At 56.4% G+C, this 18741-nt stretch overlaps 1 protein-coding gene across 1 annotated transcript in view; it reads right to left on the bottom strand.

Moving 5' to 3' along the window:
* Positions 1–226: 226 nt before the first annotated feature.
* The window catches only part of Jing (AE binding protein 2 jing), a 98836-nt gene continuing 80321 nt past the window's right edge, over positions 227–18741 (bottom strand). The window contains exons 2-9 of the mRNA XM_076320558.1: positions 4414–4816; positions 3871–4193; positions 3103–3568; positions 1689–1868; positions 1127–1268; positions 900–1030; positions 631–698; positions 227–555 (exon numbers count right to left, since the gene is read on the bottom strand). Coding sequence (XP_076176673.1) covers positions 378–555; positions 631–698; positions 900–1030; positions 1127–1268; positions 1689–1868; positions 3103–3568; positions 3871–4193; positions 4414–4816 — 1891 coding nt within the window. The 3' untranslated portion in view covers positions 227–377. The remainder of the gene's footprint in view (positions 556–630; positions 699–899; positions 1031–1126; positions 1269–1688; positions 1869–3102; positions 3569–3870; positions 4194–4413; positions 4817–18741) is intronic.

Raw genomic sequence — 18741 nt, forward strand, 5'->3', positions numbered from 1 at the left:
CTTCTTCTTCCTCCTCTTCTTCTGCTTCTCCTTCTCGTCCTTGTCCGCGAAATTTCCTGGAAGCCTGTCACGGACTCGTCCATGTTTTCTTTCTCTCGTCCGGAACACGATGACGCGCGGTTGTTATCGTCTCGGACTGGTTCGAGGGTCCGATCTGCTGGCAACGCTTTCGCTCCTTCTTCCCTAGTCGCGGACAGGACACGTCTTACTCCGGTATTCCTCTGGACACGTTCAGGTTCCGGTTCTTCTCGCCAGGCTCCTCTCTACACAGACCAGGAAGCACAATCGTCCCGATACAGGACTCGTCCTTAATTCGTTCTCTGGCTTAGTCGTCGCTGCTTCGTCGCGCTTGTCCTCGATCACCGTGATCGACATTATCACGAGTTCTTCACCGGTTTCCGTCGCTGCCTGACCCGCGTCAACGGCGGCGTGCCGCCGCTCACCGCCGCGTAGAGAGCCAGGCTGACCTCTTCCGGGTTGCTGGCCGACACTTTGCGTATCTCGACGTTTTTCGTGCTCCTCACTTCGGACTCGAGTACCCACTCGTCCGGTTCGCTGTTGGACCATTGGACATATTACAATCGAATAGCGAACGAACGTCGATCGACGGAAAGTGATCGGGCTACTTACATGTCGGGAGGGTGCCATCGCAACAGAACCTTGGTCTTTCCGTTCATTTCTACTCTTCGAGCTAATACCTACGGACATATGGGTCGTTATCGATACGCGTTCGTCGTTGGGTTCCCGAGACCAAGGGGAAACTATTGGCCGTGGAAGGTCGCCGTCTCGAACGCGAGGAACCGAAATCTCGCGCGAGAGCCGAGACAGCGACCTTGAACGGCCAATATTTACCACCTCCGCGCGATGGTAATATTCCGCGTCGATTTCTTCGGCCTTACTTGACTAGTTAGGGCGATCGAATTTCCCGGCGTCTCCGCGAGACGACCTTGCGTTCTCGATTTTGCCAGTTGGAGTAACCTGTGGTGGAGACCCTCCATCACTCCCGTGTCGAAGTAATCGAAAAGTCTCGCTGCGAAGAAAAGAAACGGGAAATTATTGTCCGGTGAATCTTTCGATTTTTTTTCTTACGAGTAATCGTAGACGAAAATATCGAGTCGATGCTTACCGGACCATGGTTGTCGCCTGTATCTGAGCCGTTTGCCGTTCCTTCTGACCAGTTTTCCACCGCTCTCGCAGCTCCGTCTGGCGTTGTTGTTGCTGGTCTCCGGTTGATTGAAGTGTCCGTTCACGTGCCTCTCGAGAGCGGTCTGAAATAATTACCGCGTCGTCAGCGCTTCGAACGTTCGTACCTTCCGGGAAAAACGAGTCCCGTCCGTTCCGAGAAACACCGTCGAGACGAAACCGTTCGTACGAAAAGGGACGCGCGGAGCGCCGAGCCGCGTGCAAACGACGACGACGACGACCACGACGAGTAGAATTCTGCCGACGACGGGAACGAAGCGCAGAGTTTCATCGTTTCGGAGAACAGGGGAGACGAGGAACGACACCCCGAGATATTTCGAGGATAGGAGACCGGCTGCTCGTTGGAAAATCGCGAGAAACCTCCTCGGAGGTTTCCGGACGGAGAATTTTCGACGAAGGAATCGATTTCTCGGCAGAGAACGCGTTTCGCGTCTTCGCCAGCGACGAGTCGCCGGTTAGACGTGATCACCGATACGACGCAATACCTGAGAGCTGAACCTGCTGCCGCAGCCGTCGACGATGCACCGAAAAGGTTTGTTGCCGCCGTGGGACAGTACGTGTCGCTCCAGCCATCTCCGCGAACAGGAACTCCTCCCTTGCACTTTGCACCCTTGCCACTGACAGACAAAATTGTCGCCGCCCGTTTGCGTGTTGATGTGCGCCGCCTGGAAACATTTTTTTTTTATTCATTTATTTATTTATTTATTTATTTATTCGTTCCGTTCGGAGCGGTTCGGTGTCGCGAGCGGCACGGTCGATCGGCGCTCGACAATTTATTCGGCCGTTAACCCTTTGACACCGGGCACGCTCGAAACTTAAAGCGGTCGCGGTGTACGGAACGCGACGGTTTCTATTCCACACCACGGGTTACCATCACGACGCGATACGTTTCGAAGCACGGTAAGCCAAACCGCGAATCGACGTTGCATTCGGTACGGTACACGGTGCCTAGAGCCTCTTGGCACGACTACGCACCGCGAAACTTCTACCCGTACGATCCTGCAACACTTTTCGAACCCGTACACGGAAGCGCGTGTATTATGTTTTTTTTTTTCGATTTTCGCGCCAAAGTATCGGGAAACGTCCGTTCGAGCACGGTTGTTCCGATTCGTTGGAAAAATCGATCGCGAACTCGATCGAGGCAGTCCGAGTTCCCAAGATCGGTGCTCGCGATGCTCGCGTATCGAGCCGAGCCGCAACGTAAGCGATAATCGCTCGCGACGGACGACCCAATTCGTGGCAGGCGAAGCGCAGAAAATTCGCGTCGCGCCCTTCCCTTGGGAATCCGATACTCGACACGGACGGTTTACCCTTTCGACGACGATGGAACGAATCCGAATTTGATTTATCGACGGATTAAGTGGCAACGCGTCGCGCAACGCCACGGGAGAAACCGTATACATACAACGCGTCTACACGGTAGCCACCGCCGGGTGTTGCAATATCGATCGCGCGGCAACAACGACGATCGGGGAAAAAAAGAAAAGGTTGAGACTCGACGCGTATTTGGTATCCAGCGCGAGGAGCAGCAACAATGTAACAAAAAACTACGAAACTCGATACGCGAGCCTCGTTAATTCCAGTTCGCTCGGGTTACGTGGATGCGATCGATCCGATAAGAACGCATCCTGGTGCCCGACGCCGGTTCGTTGCAAACGCCCATCGCGTCCTGTAAACGCGCGAACCTCCCGAAGAAAATACGCGGAACACCGTTCAAAAGGAAACGTCCGATCGTATCAACGATACGGTAATTGCTCGCGACGAAAGCGTCGAGTATCCGCGCGTGGACCATCGGTGAACGATCGTCGGGAAATATTTCGCGCGGAAACGACGATGCCCTTCGAATCTTCTCAGCGCGTTATTGCACCGTTTGAAAATAAATCGGGTCCGAGCTCGCACCTGCAAGTGTTCCAGGAGTCCCCCGCTGGACTCGAAGCTCTCCTCGCACTTGTCCCATCGACAGACACCGCTGTCGGTGGCCTGTTGCCTGTCCTTCTCCGGTTCTCGTGCTGGAAATCTAATGGTGGTAGGAGCGGACAGTATCGGCGACAACGGTGGCTTCGATTCGCTGCTCCTCGAATCCTCCTCCTCCTCCTCGACGTCGTCCTCGTCCGCGGGAACGATCCGCGTCTCCTTGATCTCGGTGTCGTCCGGCACGGACAACCTCGAGAGCGGATCCTGGCTGGACCTCAACGAGCCGAGGATGCTTCCGCAGCCGTTCGTCAGGTTGTTGTTCTCGTTCACGTGGGGCTTCGATAGGATACACCCCTTGAAGTCGAGGGTCGCCGCCTCGCTGGTGAGAGTGGCGGCCGGCGTCGAGGCCGGTGAAACGTTCTTCGCGTTCGGGATCGTCTCGGACGTCAACCTAGAGACGCAACGATCGCCGATCAGTGGTTTTCGATCGTTCGAGGGAACGGTGCCTCGCTTCTTCCCTTGCTGCCAGGGTCTTCGTGTCAAATAACAATAGATACGGAAACGAAAATCAAAGTTCGATTCAACGACCACGCGAGAAACTTGGTACCGAAGACAAACGTGTGTAGCAGAGCCTACATCGACAGCCGCAGTGTCGACGTTACACGGTCACGTATTGGAATTCGCAACGATCTGGTCGAACAGAGGGTTAAAGTTTCGAGTTCGGCTCGGTATACGCCGTGGCCGGCTACTTACCTCAGAGACGAGATCTTGCAGCTCGGTATGTTTTTCAACACGTCGTTCGAGATCGGCAAACTGGGCACCGGCTTGGCCAACTTCTTGTCCATCTTACCGTTGGTCCTAGGCACGATTACCGGTAGAGGCTTCTTCGTAGGCGGCGGCGACATCGTCAGGGTTCGCACTTCCCAGTCGCTGGTCGCCGTGTTTCGCCCGTTCGGAGAAACGGTGCCCAGGTACTTGGCCAGTCCGCCCTTGTTCCTCTGCACCGTCGGTGGCCTTCTGAATTCCGAGGTGCTCTTCGCTACCAGCACCGACATCGTCTCGCTGCTCTTCTTGATCTGTCGACGAGTCGCCGCGAGTTAACCAGAGCTTTCGCGTACTCGGGACGACGCTTTTGTTCGCGATCTACGTTTGGAAACGAGTACTCGTTTCGTTCGAACCGATGCAAAATCAACATCGATACCGATCCAACCGTCGAGCGTTCTTTCGTTCGATAATACGCTCGAGGTCTTTGAAAGACAACGGATAGAAAAGATAAAATGGACGATACGCGGTTACCTTGGGTTGCTGCGGCTTGATCTGAGTCTTGAAGTACTCGGTGATCTTCCCTTGGGACTCGTGATGACGATGTCCGACGAGGGGCTTGCCGGTGTTGGATTTGGTGGTGACCCTGAATGTTGGATCCGCGGCCCCGGACCTCGGCAAGGCGCCAGCCTCGGGCTCGCCTTTCAGCCTCTTGTAGGTCGAGCAGGCGGTGGCTGCCAGAGGCGGGGTCCAGGGCCACTGGGGCCTGGTACCGATCTGCGAGGACGGCGTCAGCTTGGGTAGGGACGGAAGTGGACTGGCGGAAGCGCCGCGTATCGCTACCCCCTCGTCGCTGCTCGTGCTGCACGGGGATCCCGGCTCCGTGATGTCGCTGGTACCGCTGCTGCTGCACTCCCCGCAGGACACCGCGACGCCACTGAAAATCGTTTCGAACGATCGACGTTAGAGCGGACCGACGCAACGCGTTGCGGTAATCGTCGATGGAGATCATCGAGCACGACGAACCGTCGAACGTATTCGATTTATCGTTCGTTCGTCGGATCGTCGTCGACGCGAGCGCGGGAATCTTTCGAGAGCCACGCGGATTCTTCGAGGGCCAGATCTCGCACGCTCGACGCGAGCGCGGGAGTCTTTCGAGAGACACGCGGATTCTTCGAGGGACAGATCTCGCTCGCTCGACGCGAAATCGAACCTTCTTCGTTCGTCGAATCGAGCGAGTTCGTTCCCACCGGGAGCCGTGGTTTCCTTCCCGATCGATACTCTTCTCCTCCGCGTAGATTTACGGGAATCAACGGGGATAAAGAGCTCCCGAACGATCGGCGGGACTCTCGCGGGAGATCTAGCCGCGTCCAAGCGGACGGCCGACGTCCGTGGAAACGAACGAAGCGGATTCGCGAGTATCCAACCCGACGCTCTTCGAGGAGCACGGAACCACGAGGAGAATCGGGGCTGGTTACTCGACGTCGCGTTTTCTCGAAAACGGCGCTCCGAGAATCGCGGACGACCTGGAACGAACCGGCACAGGGGAATTGCACGCTTACCGAGTAAATGGCACCCGACAGCACCGCGAACCTGATTCGAGGGTCAGACATTGGCAATTGGCCCGTCGTTTCGAGAAGCCCGCCAGTGCCACCAGCCGTACGGCTCGTTCGTCCTCGCTGTTTCGGTGATTTGCGAGTTTCCCGAACCGAAAGGGAGGAGAGAACGCGAACCGGAGGAAAGATTCGCGGGAACGAAGGGAATTAGCGTCGTCTCGTTCCTCGAAACGGGAAGATTCCATCCGTACGGTGGGAAAATTGGTTTCTTCTCGCGCGAAGGAAAAAGAGGAACCCGATTACGGCAACGCCGTTAGCATTCGCTCGAAAGGTTTCGAGGAGGGGTGCGAATCTGTTCCTGGGCCGAAACTAGCCCGCGCGAGTCCATCTTCGCGAGAGCTATGCCAAAGGACCTTGCGAACGCGACTGAGAATCGATTTTCCAAAAACTTTCGTCTCTCGACCAGTCTTTCTCGCTGTATCGATTGATACTGCGACGAAAACGAGAGTTTTCGACTCGCAAAGGTCGGTAGCGTTTTATCGAGGGACGAACGCGACCTCTTAACGAGGCGCTAGCCCGAACGCGAAAACGAAGCGTCTTCGGGAAAGATTTCTCGTCGAAGGGAAACTGGATCGTCGATCGGAGCAACTCGAATTCCGTTCTGGTTTTCTTCCGCGGCGACGAAAACGAGAGTTTTCGACTCGCAACGGTCGGTAGCGTTTCATCGAGGGACGAACGCGACCTATTAACGAGGCGCGAGCGCGAACGCGAAAACGAAGCGTCTTTAGGAAAGATTTCGCGTCGAAGAGAAACTAGATCGTCGATCGGAGCAACTCGAATTCCGTTCTGGTTTTCTTCCGCGGCGACGAAAACGAGAGCGTCCGACTCGCAAAGGTCAATAGTGTTTCATCGAGGGACGAACGCGACCTCTTAACGAGGCGCGAGCCCAAACGCGAAAACGAAGCGTCTTCGGGAAAGATTTCGCGTCGAAGGGAAACTGGAGCGCCTATCGGAGCAACTAGAATTCCGCTCCGGTTTTCTTCCGCGGCGACGAGTATCGATTCTCACCGTTGCACGCGGCACGGAAACGCGCGCGAATTCCTGATTACCTCGCGAAACGGAAAACCGTCCCGAGTCGGTTACGCGAAACCCCCGTTGCGAAAAACGTATCGCGTGGCGGGAGTTCGCGTTTCGCCGACGGAAGAAATATGCCGTCCGAAACGAAATTCGCGCGCCGCGGAAACGAAACACTCGGGATCGAAATACCCGCTTCGCTCGGGACGAATCCTTACGGTTTTGACTTTCGACGATCGATTCGCGATCGGTTCGCGACGTTCGTTTAAACGGAATCGCGGTCTTCTCTGTTCGTTTCCCCTTTGCAATCGCCAATCGCTGCATACATCGACTCCTGAGAACGGTCGCTCAAAGGACGAGCGATCGGTCCTGCCTAACCTTTTCGACAGAAAGATTTCTACAATGTACGGAGAAATAAATCCATCATTTTGTTTCCAATTTTCGATTATTCCACCCTCTACCAACGATCCTGAGCATCGATTCGCTCGCAGTAGTATTCCTACTCGAGGTTTCGATCTTCGAGGATCTTTAGACAGGATCCCGTTGCAAGGTGTTTGCACGCTTCGTCGCCAAGAAGCTCTACCGCGGTACGAAAGATCGAAGCTCCGGTCGATCGTTCGTGGAACGGACATCGATGTCGCGGAACGAGCGCGGTTTTTAGAAAATTGCTCGAGCAACGAACTCGTCGCCGAGTTCGTCGGATTTTTCGGGTCATCGATCGGTACGAAAACAATTGGCGTCCGAGATCGACGAGGCTCCGGCCTCAGTAATCGGACGCGTATCGAACGTCGCCGATTAGAGAAATCCAACGAAGCGTCGAGGCTACGGGGGCTCTCCGCGTGCGGTACGAAGCGACGATAAAACGCAAGGATGTTTGCTCGGTTATCGGGTGACGCGCGAAGGCGGAACTATCGACGCGGAGCGAGCACCGGTCGCTCGGTCTTCGTCGCGCGAGCGTTCGCGACGCGGAGACGTCGTAAATTCTCCCGAAACGATTCCCGACTCCGATGGACAAATAGCGGGAGAAGTAGGAGGAAAGGAGGACGACGCGGCGCGACCAGGCGAGACGAGGCGAGACGGAACGAGGCGAGGCGAGGCGAGGTGAGGACGATCGACGTCGACTCGATGGTTTTCGCGGCCAAAGATATTTTCGGAGGCGTATTCGTGCCGGCCTCCCGACGTCACGGGAGAAAGAAAGACACTGACCTTTCCACGTTACGATTCCCTTCCGACACCGCGTTTACGCAACGACGCACTCCGTCGAGCGAGGCCCGGGAGCTCGCTCGGGAGAAAGAGAGACGCGCTCGCCCGTTCATTAAACCTCCGGCCGGCCGAACGACGGTCATTGTGCCACGAAATTCCTCTTTTTATCGATTCTCGAATCTCGTTTCGGGAGGGGGCTCCGCGTTGTCTTCGATCGAGAGACTCGAGCCGCTCCGTTTCCGTTCTCGTTAGGAGAACGCAAAGTGCGGCTTCTCCGTCGTCGAGGTGAAAGTTTTCGCTACGCGAACGTTTCGTACCCCGGTGCCCGATAAGGTCGACGAAACGACTCGCGAAACGGACGAGGAGGAAACCAATAGAGAGGGGGACGATTAGACGAGCCTCGAAAGAGAAGCGGTTCGGCGACTTTGGCCTCGAAGGACGATCGAAACGACGAAAAGTTTTCTTCGGTGGAGGAACGGATCGCGCGCGCTGTGTTACGGTTCCTCCGTGTTTCCGTGCTAGGAGTAAGCGGTGAAATAGTCGGCGGTTGGTCCGGGCGTGCGCGTAAAGTTCGCGATCGAGGGGATCTAGGAGTCGCTCGCGGTACGTCGATCGTATCGTCCTTGCAGGTGGCTCCTCCGCGCGGAGGTGCACCAAGGTTCGGAGGATGCTCGCCGCACACGTCTCCGCGCGGTTCTATCGAGCAGCGCGCCCTTCTCGCTTCTACGTTCGGGTATCCGCTCTCTTCTCTCGTTTTCCCCGCACCGTTTCGCCAACGCCGTCGATCCTCTCCGTCGCACCGTTCCGCACCGGCTTTCTCCGTCACACTTTTACGTACCACTTACCAGCGTAGCGCGCGTTTCGTTCTCGGAATCTCTCGTCTAGTTCACTGTCGCTCGTTTCTACCGCTGTCCTTTCCCTCCTTTCGGTTTTTCCTTTACCGAGGGATCGCGTTCCAGTTCCCCGAGCAACGCGAAATCGAGCGCTCGTCCCCGCTCGATTTTCACCGCTGCTCGGACAGCGTTCGTAACGCGCGCGCGCTATCGCGACGCCTTTTCGACGTTTGCGGGAAAAACGAAAAGAAGGGAAAGACGGTTCCCTTTTTTTTCCCCCGCGAGTCCGCGTTCCAGCGTGTACGATAACGCGGTTAACTCGGCTTTGATGTTTCAGCGAGGAAAACGAGGTTCCCCGTTCGGTGAGGCGATAACTCCCCGCGCGAACGCGGCCGTAGCTACGACCGGCCGGCCGGCCGGCCGGGTCAGCGGTCGCGAGGATTAATCGGAAAATCCGGTTACACGGGTTTCCTCTTATCGAGGAATTCGTCCACCGATTCCGTCGGTTTTCCCGTCCCTCGGATTCCTACGGTTCGGCGAACGGTGCATTTCTCTTCTCCTCCGGCACCCCCTTGTTTAGCCTTTCTCTCCCGTGTTCCTTAATTCCCAGTTCGCGGCCCCCACGGCCCCTCTGGACGTACCGCGAGCGATCCCTCTTCACCCCCTAACTTCGTTCCGCGCGGCGTCTTTCTCGCTCATCGCGGTACGGAGAGGCTCTCGTCTCGTTCTCTCTCTCTTGAGAGAGGATCGCTGCATCCCTCCCCTCCGTTCCCCTCCGTTCCCCTCGGGCGTACAGGCTGTTCCCTCCGTCACCGAATTCTATCCCGTTCTTCTTAGCGGGGAACCGTTCTTCCGTCTCCGTCGCTCGGTCTCTTAGAATTCCGCTCCAGCCCTCGCTCTCGGTTCTTCTTCTCTCTCCCTCTCTCCCTCTCTCTCTCTCTCTCTCTCTCCGTCTTTCTCTCGTTCGTTCTCCGTCCTCCGAGCCGGGAAATCTATCCTTGTCGTTCCTCCGCGTCCTTCGCTCTCACCCTTCCTCGGTCCCTCTCCGTTTTCCTGTGCTCGTATTTGCTCGCTCCGTTCCTCTCCCGTTTTCCACTCGCTGGTCCCCTCTCCGTCCCTAAACGGGCGTCCTCCTCGCTCGGTTTCTCTCTCGGCGAGCGTTCTATCCTCTCCCCGTCTCCTCCTGCCGCCGGTGCGTTCCCCGTCTTTATCAACAGGCCACGAGCTCCGGAGCACGGGCTAGCGATGGGAACGATGCCCTCGCGTCCATCGAGCTACCGGTAACGATCGCGTCCTCGATCGCTTCGATATCGCTCGCACGCTCGACCTCGCTCCTACGGAATCATCGCGTACTTTTCCCGGAAGGAACGCGCTTAAGAATTTATCCGGTCAGCGTCGATGACGCGTCCTAGGAGCATCTCCAAAGAGAGAAGACCTCGGAAGCGGATCGCCTCCAGCTCGTTCGGAACGAACGAAATCCATCGATTCTCCGGTGGAGTCGATTCTCGATCGTAGTTATAGTTCGCGTCGCGGTCTGGAATCGGTCCCATCGCTAGCGCGTGCGCGCATGTGCGCGTGCAAGAGCGAGCGAGCGAGCGCGCGCACGAACGCTCGTCCGCCCTCTCCGTCTCCGTCTCTCTTTTGCGGGGAAAACGAGGTTCGCGCGAGTATCTCGTTCCTCGTCGGTGGCGAGTACCTCCTCGTCGTACGCACGTCGGCGGAAATGCACGCTCACCTAAATACCTCGAGTTATATTCACAGCTAGAACCAACTGCCGCAGCCGGTAGACAACGAGCGAGAGCCGCGAACACCGAGGGCCCGGTCCGTCGTCCCTCGAGAGAGTCTTCCCCGAAGCCGTCCAGCTTCGATTTCGACCGGTTCGCTTTCGACCTCGTTGCCCCCGTCCTACGCGTCTTTTCGAACCGGACGACCGGCTCTCCTCGAAGATAACGCTCGACCGATTTCCGCGGCACGTTCTCCCGCTCGAAACGCCCAAGCTCGCGTAGAAACGGACCTCTCGCTTTCGGGCTTTCCTCGCCGGAGAGCTTACATTATTCAGAGATTCGACGGCTGTATCTTGGCCTGGAAATCTTCTATTCCCGGAAAAGGTCAACCCCCGGCGACACGGTCGCCGGCCATCTTGACAGACGCCCCCGCCATTCGGCGATTCCTTCTTTGTTCCGAGGAAGACGACGGAACCGCCCATCGCATCGCTCGATTCCCATCGGTTCCGTTCAATTTTTCACGGCTCCCCCCCGAAAACTCCTCGATGATCCTGTACGGATTTTAGGCCGACGCCGGGAGACCTCTCTCCCTCGGATAGACGCGGTATCGGATTCTTCGCGAGTTCGTTTCTCCGCGCGAGACGGATAAGGACGAAAAGGTGAACGAGAGAGGAAGAGAACGGTAGCTCGTAAGCGTCCCGCGAAGGTACGCGAAGGGCGCGCGCGAAAACGTATCGCTCGCGGGGAATTCGCAATTCGCAGGGTCGATCGATCCCTCGAACTCGGTCGCGATAGTTTCGAGTCGCGGCGTAACTCGAGTAGGCTACGGTGATTGGATTCGCGGGCCGAAAGTTTGCGACGCGGGGCGACGTCGGGTGTTGCGCGTCACCGCGTTGCGTAACTGACCTACGCGTCGAGGTCGCGCGCGAGGACGCCTACCGCCCTCTCTCTCTCTCTCTCTCTCTCTCTCTATTCGATCGAACGTCGCGAAAACCCCGCAACGACGATTTCCCCCGGATGGAAATATCGCACGGGGAAGTCTGCTCGGAGACTCGGCGGAAACAAAAGAGACAAGAACGCGAGGGACGCGTCGAAAATGTAGCAAGAGACCGTTGACCCTGGATCGCGCGCCACTTGGATTCTTTTCGCTGTTAAGAAAGGACCGCGAGCGGGACGAGGGTCGAGTCGATCGACACCCCTTTCGAGCGAGTGGTTCGCCACGGAGAGGGGACGGGACGGGACGGTGGAGCCGTAACCCATCTGGAAGCTATTACGAGCGAGCTTCTTGGGGTATCGCGGAACGAAAAAACTTCTCGAGGGGCTAAAGTTCCGACGGGGGAGAAATTAATACCGGCGAGCCAACGACGAGACTCGGAAATCTGCCGGGAACTTGGCCGGGTCACGATTCGCCCCGAATCGATTCAACCCGGGAACTCGCTCGTTCGCGAATTTCTCGAGGTTTCCGCGAGTGCTCGCGGGAAGAAAACGATACCCGTGTATCGAGCGACCGTGGTCGCGGAATCTCGGGAACTCGGGAATCGCGTACGGAGACGCGAGGCGGAAAATCGGCCCGGCCGCGGGCGATCGCGTTTCGTAAAATCGAAACGAACGCCGCTAACGAAGTAACCATCGAAACGATAACGGTGGACCTTGGTAACGAGCACCGACTCGGCGCAATCTTAACCGGCGTTGTTCGTAAAACGACAGCTGCCCGCTTCGAAAACAATCCCTCGCCCGCGGTGGGTAATTTCGTCCTCGTTGTTACGAGCGATAAACAACGATCCTGGCATCCGACGAGGACGAATCCGCTCGGGCCGGTACCTCGCCGCCTCGAGTGGACGGTGCTCGAACGAATATATTTAAACGGTTCGCTGGAATAATATCCCGCGAGGGACTCGAGAGTCGAACTCGATCGCTCAAAGGAACGCGTCCGCCCTTTGAATCGGTCTCGAATCGCTCCGCTCCGCTCCGCCGAGAGAGGAGAACCGATCCGTCGTCCGCTCGCTTCGCGCTCGTGGGAAACGCGCGAACCAAGGATCGATCGTCCTCTCGGACCGCTGTTGCTTCGCGATCGTCCGAGGAAATACTCGAGCCGACGATTCTTCGCGCGTTTCTTTTCGTCGTTCTCTGTACCAAAGGTTTCGCTCCACGGACGTTCCGCGAAAAATGCAACGCGCCGTGAATCTTCCGCAGCGGCGGCGACCGTGGTTCGTAAATCACGAGCTTCGGGCGACGAAGCGCGCGCACGCGCGCGACACAAACGCGTAACGCGCTCCGTGCGATCGAGCGGTGTTCGAGACAGATATTTTTCTCGATATCGGTATCGCCGACGACTTTGATCATTTTTTTGATTTTATCGTTAGAATAGAATACCGGATACGATCGTAGGCAACGCGAGGCGTTAGCGGTGCGCGTCGTAAACTTGTTGCTCGTCCGAGGCCGAAACCGGGGTCGGTCGCGGTGTTCCGTCTTTCGGTTTTACGAGCCGGGTGTATTTCTTCCGGGGCGAGCGCGCGACGACGCTTTTTCCGTCGAACGGCTCGTTTCGCTCGGCGTCGAACGAAGAAACGGGAGGGAAAAAAAAGGAAGAGCTCGGAGGGTCGGGCTCCCGTTAAAGGCCGGCCGTTAAAGAAGGTCAAAGGCGGTTGTATCGAGACGAACGAGAAAGCCGAAGAAAACGGAAAGTATTCGAAACTCGTTCGCGCTCCGAGTGCTCTTCAGAGGCCTGTACGAAGAACCGAGTTCGCGGACCGTCCGAGGAAAGTTTACGTCCCCCGGTTACGAGGCGTTGACACGCAACGAGGGTGTTTCTTAACGCGCGAGCGCGAGGGGGGGAGAGGGGACAGAGAACAGCGGACACGCGTCCGAAACGGTTACGGTCTCTCGTTTACGTTCGAGGAGGGTCACACCGCGGATCCCGCGTTTCCACTTTGCCCGTTTATTACCGGACGCGCGGCTAACGAGCCGATTTTTTCCCCTATCGCGCGATCCGCGTCGCGGGGGTTCGAGATCGACGAGTTTCGGGTCAACGAAGCCCTCCTCTCCGCTCCGAAACCGGCCGCGAGCCTCTCCGTTTCTCGCGCGGCACGCCGCACCGAGCGTTCGACGCTCCTCCGACCAGAGTTTACGATTATGTCGGCTAATTACGCCGGGCCGCGCGCGCTACCCGGTGCAACCGGTCGAACGAACGGGGAGAACGAGAACGGACCGAAGAAACGAGAAAAACGAAAAAAAATATCCAAACAGATTCGACGCGAGCGGAGAGGAGAGCCCCGCCAGGACGAACGATTATTATCGCGGTCGCTCGAAAGGGAGCGCCGTTCGCGGCCGATTTAATTCGTTAAATTAATTCGCGCCCGCCCGCGAATTCCCGGATAATTATCGGCTCTCTTTGTACGCGGCGAACGCGCGTCTTCTTTGCTAGGTAGCTCGACGTCCATCTCGACGACAATTACGGGAACCACCGCGCGGGAAAAAGCTGTCGCGGGACAACGTGGCACCGGAACAACGTGGCGCGCGCCCGTTATTAAATACGCGCGCGCCTCGCGCAATACCACCGTGTAATATTAGTCGGAGAGGTCGTCGACACGCGGATTATAACCCCCGCTTGGGAGCTTACTTTCGCCACCGTGCGCCGCTGTTACGTTACTTCCAACGCGGTCTAGATTTAGCGATCTCTAAATTATCCTCGACTCGGACGAGGCCGCGCTCTCGCGCACGCTTACACACGCGTCCGCGGGAAACTTTGTTTCTTCGTTCCGTGCTCGATCTTTCCAACTCGGACGTTCCGTACGCGCGTACGCGCTGGTAAACGATCGGGGAAGTTCGTTACCCGGTAACGCGCCCGCGTATTCGAATCCGGCGCGGCGAGTTTATCGAGCAGCCTGGTAACCAACGACGATGCACCACCGCCGCGCGTTTAATTAGAGCTTCGACCGTAATTGACCAAGGTTTGCGCGACGCGTTAACGCTGCTTAGCAACCTACCCGAGCATTGTCCGCGCGACTAGGAAAACCGAGCATCCTTGCGAACAACAACGAACAAACCCGCGAACTCGAGGACCGATCGCGCTCCAGGGGAACGCGTACGCGACGAAAATAACCGGTTCCTAGGGACGCCTCCGTTCGCGTTCCTCGAACGGTTCGTTCGATTTCGTTTTCGAGAAGACGGATCGACGCCCGCGAAACCGCAACTCGACGCCTCCGTGGACGACGACCAGGGGGAGAGGATCACGCTCGAAACGGGCCACCCGATTGTTCGCCAATGTCAACGTCTTCGCCAACCGCTCGAGTTACGCCACGGCCGCGACTCGAACCGCTTCGACGTTGGCGCAAACTTTTCCCACCGTTTTTCCTCAATCTCGAAACGAGAATTCCGCGAAAGAATAGTGCGCACCTATTACCGAAAATAACCGAGAATTAAACGGTTAGCCCGTAACGACCGGTCGGTTGGACGAGATCGAGGCAAGATCGCGCGAATCGCGTCCAGAGTACTCGGAAACTCTCCGCGGACGGAATTACCGGTCGTGGTGGCAAGATCGTAGAGAACGTGGTCGGTCTCGAGAGCGGATAAGACGCGCAAATACGGTACTATCTTTACGAGGCTCGGTGGGAAAAACGTGTAACGCGAAAACGCGCGATCGAAGAGGAAATTAACCGAATGGAACCTCGGAGCGTCGAGTCGTTCCGCTCGGCGAGGATCGACGTTATCGAGAGCGATTCGAACGACGGAGGAAATGGTTCCCCGCGATCCTGTTTCGGTACGGTCGGATCGCGCGACACGAACCGAGCCTATCGTTAACCGCATCGACATCTGCATCGGCGACGTCGTCGTTGCATACGGATCGGCGACGACTACTTGCTATTCGGTACGATCCTCCGGCCGTTAGCTGTTCGCCTCGACGCACGCTCTCTCTCTCTTTCTCTCTCTTCGTCTCCCTATACTTAGATCCGAGGAGACTCTGCCTCTTGTTCCTCTTGTTCTTGTTCCCGGCTCTCCGAGACTCTCGGCGCTCCTCCTCGTTTCGGCGACCAGCCCCGCTCGCGAATTCGTTTCCTTTCGGTCCCGTTGAAAAGAACTAGCTCGACTTTCGGGAACAAGAAAGCGAACGGAATTCCTATCGTTCGTTCGCTCCCGAAACATCGACGTCCCTCTCGCTCTCTTTCTCTCTTTCTCTTCTTCCTGGCCGCGCGCGTCTTTTCACCTTTCAGCCCCGGTGGTTCGAACAAAGAGTCGTGCTTTTTTCCGAAATAATGCGCTCCTCTTCGATTCGTCCGGGCCGTTCTCGAGTCTCCTCGCGGAGATACGTCTCCTCGATTCCGAACGGGAAGAGGACCGTTCACAAAGAGTCGCGCGGCAACCCTTTTCCATCGGTCCTCGAGGTACAATCGACGCGATCAATTAACTCGCCCAAGATGAGAGAGCAATCGTGCCTCGAGCATCGAGAAAACCGCCCTCGTTCCCTTTATCGCCGGCCAATTTCAATTTATCCGTCTGGCTTCGTTTATTTATTCGTGCACGGGCACGAAGCCCTCCTCTCTCGCCGGCGATTGGCAAATATTCGAAGACGGGGGGGAACGAACGGAGAAAAAGAAACGCCGGTACAAGGTTCTGGCTCGGCGAAGCCCGGTTACGCGATAAACGAGGAGAATGAACGGTTGCCACGAGAGAGCCGGCGAAGAAGGTGACGTCGGAGCTACGTTTCGCCCCTACGGTCCACGGATACGAGTTCGTTCGATAACCTTCCCCATTGTGGCTATTTCGGCCTCCGTTCTATCTATTTCTTCGTCGACGCTCGATACCGAGAAACCGCGTCATCGGTCTTCGAGGATTCGGGAGCCGCCCGATTCTCTCGCGAATGCTCGCTACGCGGTAACCGTCGCTCGAAACGAAAGAAACAGCGGAACAAGAACGGCAACGATGAACTACACCGAGGACGATTCGCCGAAGAACGCTTCGACTCGACGCGCAAACTGCGTCGGCCTTCGACCACGGACAACATTGCGAATCGCTCGACTCGACTCGACTAGGTTCCGGTATCGCCGAGTATCGATAATTAGAATACCTCGCGTGCCGAATAACGCTATCTTAGCCGCCCGGGATAACGGTCGCTGTCCGTTTCGTCGTTGAAAGAGGACGGTACAAACGACCACCGAGTACTCGACGAGCTCCCCTCCGCGTCTCTCCGCTTCACGAGCGATCGCGAAACTGCGATTATTCGTCGAACGCACATTGCTGCGTTTTCTCCTCGCACTTTGCGATTCCTTCGGAACATCGTGATCTACCGTGTGTATCCCGACCGAGAGAAACCCTCGTTCGAATCGTCGGGACTCTCGCGACGATTTTCGTTAACTCTTCAATCCCGTTGCTCTCGGTCGGAGCCGCGTTTCTCGTCATCCTCGCTTCGCGTTTCGCGCGGCTAATATATGCTGGAATCCGTGCAGCATAAATTCTCGCGTTACCCTGCATACAAATCTGGACGATCAATGTCACGCTGCGATCGCAATTGGAGAGCGGGATCGAATGCTTTGGCAAACGGTACGAAAGCGTTCGAGTCGCTTCTTATTCGCGCAACGCGTCCACGATGACGTTAGTCGCGATTCGTAGCGCGAAAAATCGACGAGCGAACTCCTTCCACGCGAGGAGCAATCGCGGTGCTCGCGGTTCAATTCCTTTCCGCGAACGCGTCTTTCGAATCGCGCGACGTCGTCGATACATCGTCGTCGCTGTGCCAACGAGCTAAATTTTTATCCGGATAAATGTTACGACCGCGAGAGGATAAACAAACTTTTTCCGTGGAAAAATGCAAAAGTTTAACCGCGAGTTCGAACGAAAACGCAACGCCTCGATTCGTTCCGTTCGAACGAAATTTCGCCATCTCCGAACGCCGACCGAGATAGTCGAACGTTCGTTCTCTTCGATACGAGCGAGAAAACGTTTCGATAAAAAGCGTCGAGTCGAGTCGCGTCGCGGGACGTCCCGAGGTCCCTGGTCCGCCTCGATCGTGCAACGGGGAAACGTTGAAATTCGAAACTCGGTTCTTATCTCGCTCCACCGTTTCTTTTCCGGCTTTTTTCCCGCGATAATAGATCGCGGGACTCGATCCGATATACGAGCGACCCTCGACCCCGAGCGGTCGACCCGCTCTCTTTCCGAAGGGAAATCGACTCGTGCTTTTCGAGCCAGCGACTCTCGATTCGTTCGATGATCGTCTTCTTTGAAATTTCCCGAACACGGAAACGAAAACTGAACAATTCGTGCAAAGTAACGCTCGTTCTTCGCGAGTTCGCGTACGTTCCACGAATTTAATTCGCTCGTTCGACGAAACCGTGTCTCTTCGTTTACCATTTGAACGAAACTGCTTTCGTACGACCCAACTTCTGCGAACCCTTCGACTTCGATTCGAACGCTCGAGGTCGGCTCGGTCGATTCCACACGGATACGGCTCGAATTCGAGAAACGAACGGCCGAACGATCGGACGGACGGTCGGAAAATCGATATTCTTCGCTGTCGCGACGATTGTTGCCGCGTTTGTTTGTTTTACGGCTCGTGGCAACTGTTTCGCCAACGACTCGCGACGCGTCGCGATTTAAAGGAAGACTCGACGAACCTCCACGCGAATATTCAAACGGCCGCGGTACTTTGACCGGACAAAGTTACAAATCGATAGACTTCGGTGGAAGGTTGCTACGAAAGTGTAAATTTTTCATTTCTAGACGAGGCGCTCGGATACGATCAAAGGGGAAAGATACCCCGTAAAGGTACGCTCTTTTCGGGGAAGCGGTGAAGGAAGGTCGCGAGAGAAACGACGAACGAGATTTGAGAAACACTGGTCCGTCGACGACCCGTTCGTCGCACCCTTCTCGAAATATTTCGAGCAGAAATTTGCTCACCCTTTCGCCTCCTTTCCCCGCTTTTCTTGCGTAACTCGCGCGAGAGGTAGGAAGGGGGGACGCGTTCGAAAAAGCGAAAGGCGCGGCGAGGGAAAACGAAAACGAACCGCTCCGAGCGAGAAAGCAATTTCGTTGCATACGTCTCTCGATGATCCTTCGGCCTGTTGCGTATCGCGGCCCGATAAATCGACCAAGGACGCATCGATCGGGAAATTACCGTAACGAGTCTTATCTTAATGTCGTAATTTCACGGTGAATTTCAATCATATTTATCGCCGGTGTATCGCGATTATTACCGACGTTTATTACGCGCTCCTAAACCCGTTTTTATCGTCGCTCGATCGTTCCGCTCGCCGAGACCCGATCTCGGTTTCCCGGTTTTCGTCTCGTTATCCCCTCGCGAAGACCGAACGAAACGACGAAGAAAAAAGAAGAAAAAAAAGAAACACAAGAAAGAAGAGTTTCTCGCCGTCTTCGGGGACCGAGAACGCGTTTCTCGTCGCGCGAAAGAAGATTCGCTCGATCTCGTTGCCCGTTGCTCTTCCAATTAACGCGAGCTCCTTTCGATCATCGGTGTCG

The sequence above is a fragment of the Ptiloglossa arizonensis genome, chromosome 9 (genome assembly GCF_051014685.1).
Source record: "Ptiloglossa arizonensis isolate GNS036 chromosome 9, iyPtiAriz1_principal, whole genome shotgun sequence".
NCBI lineage: Eukaryota > Metazoa > Arthropoda > Insecta > Hymenoptera > Colletidae > Ptiloglossa > Ptiloglossa arizonensis.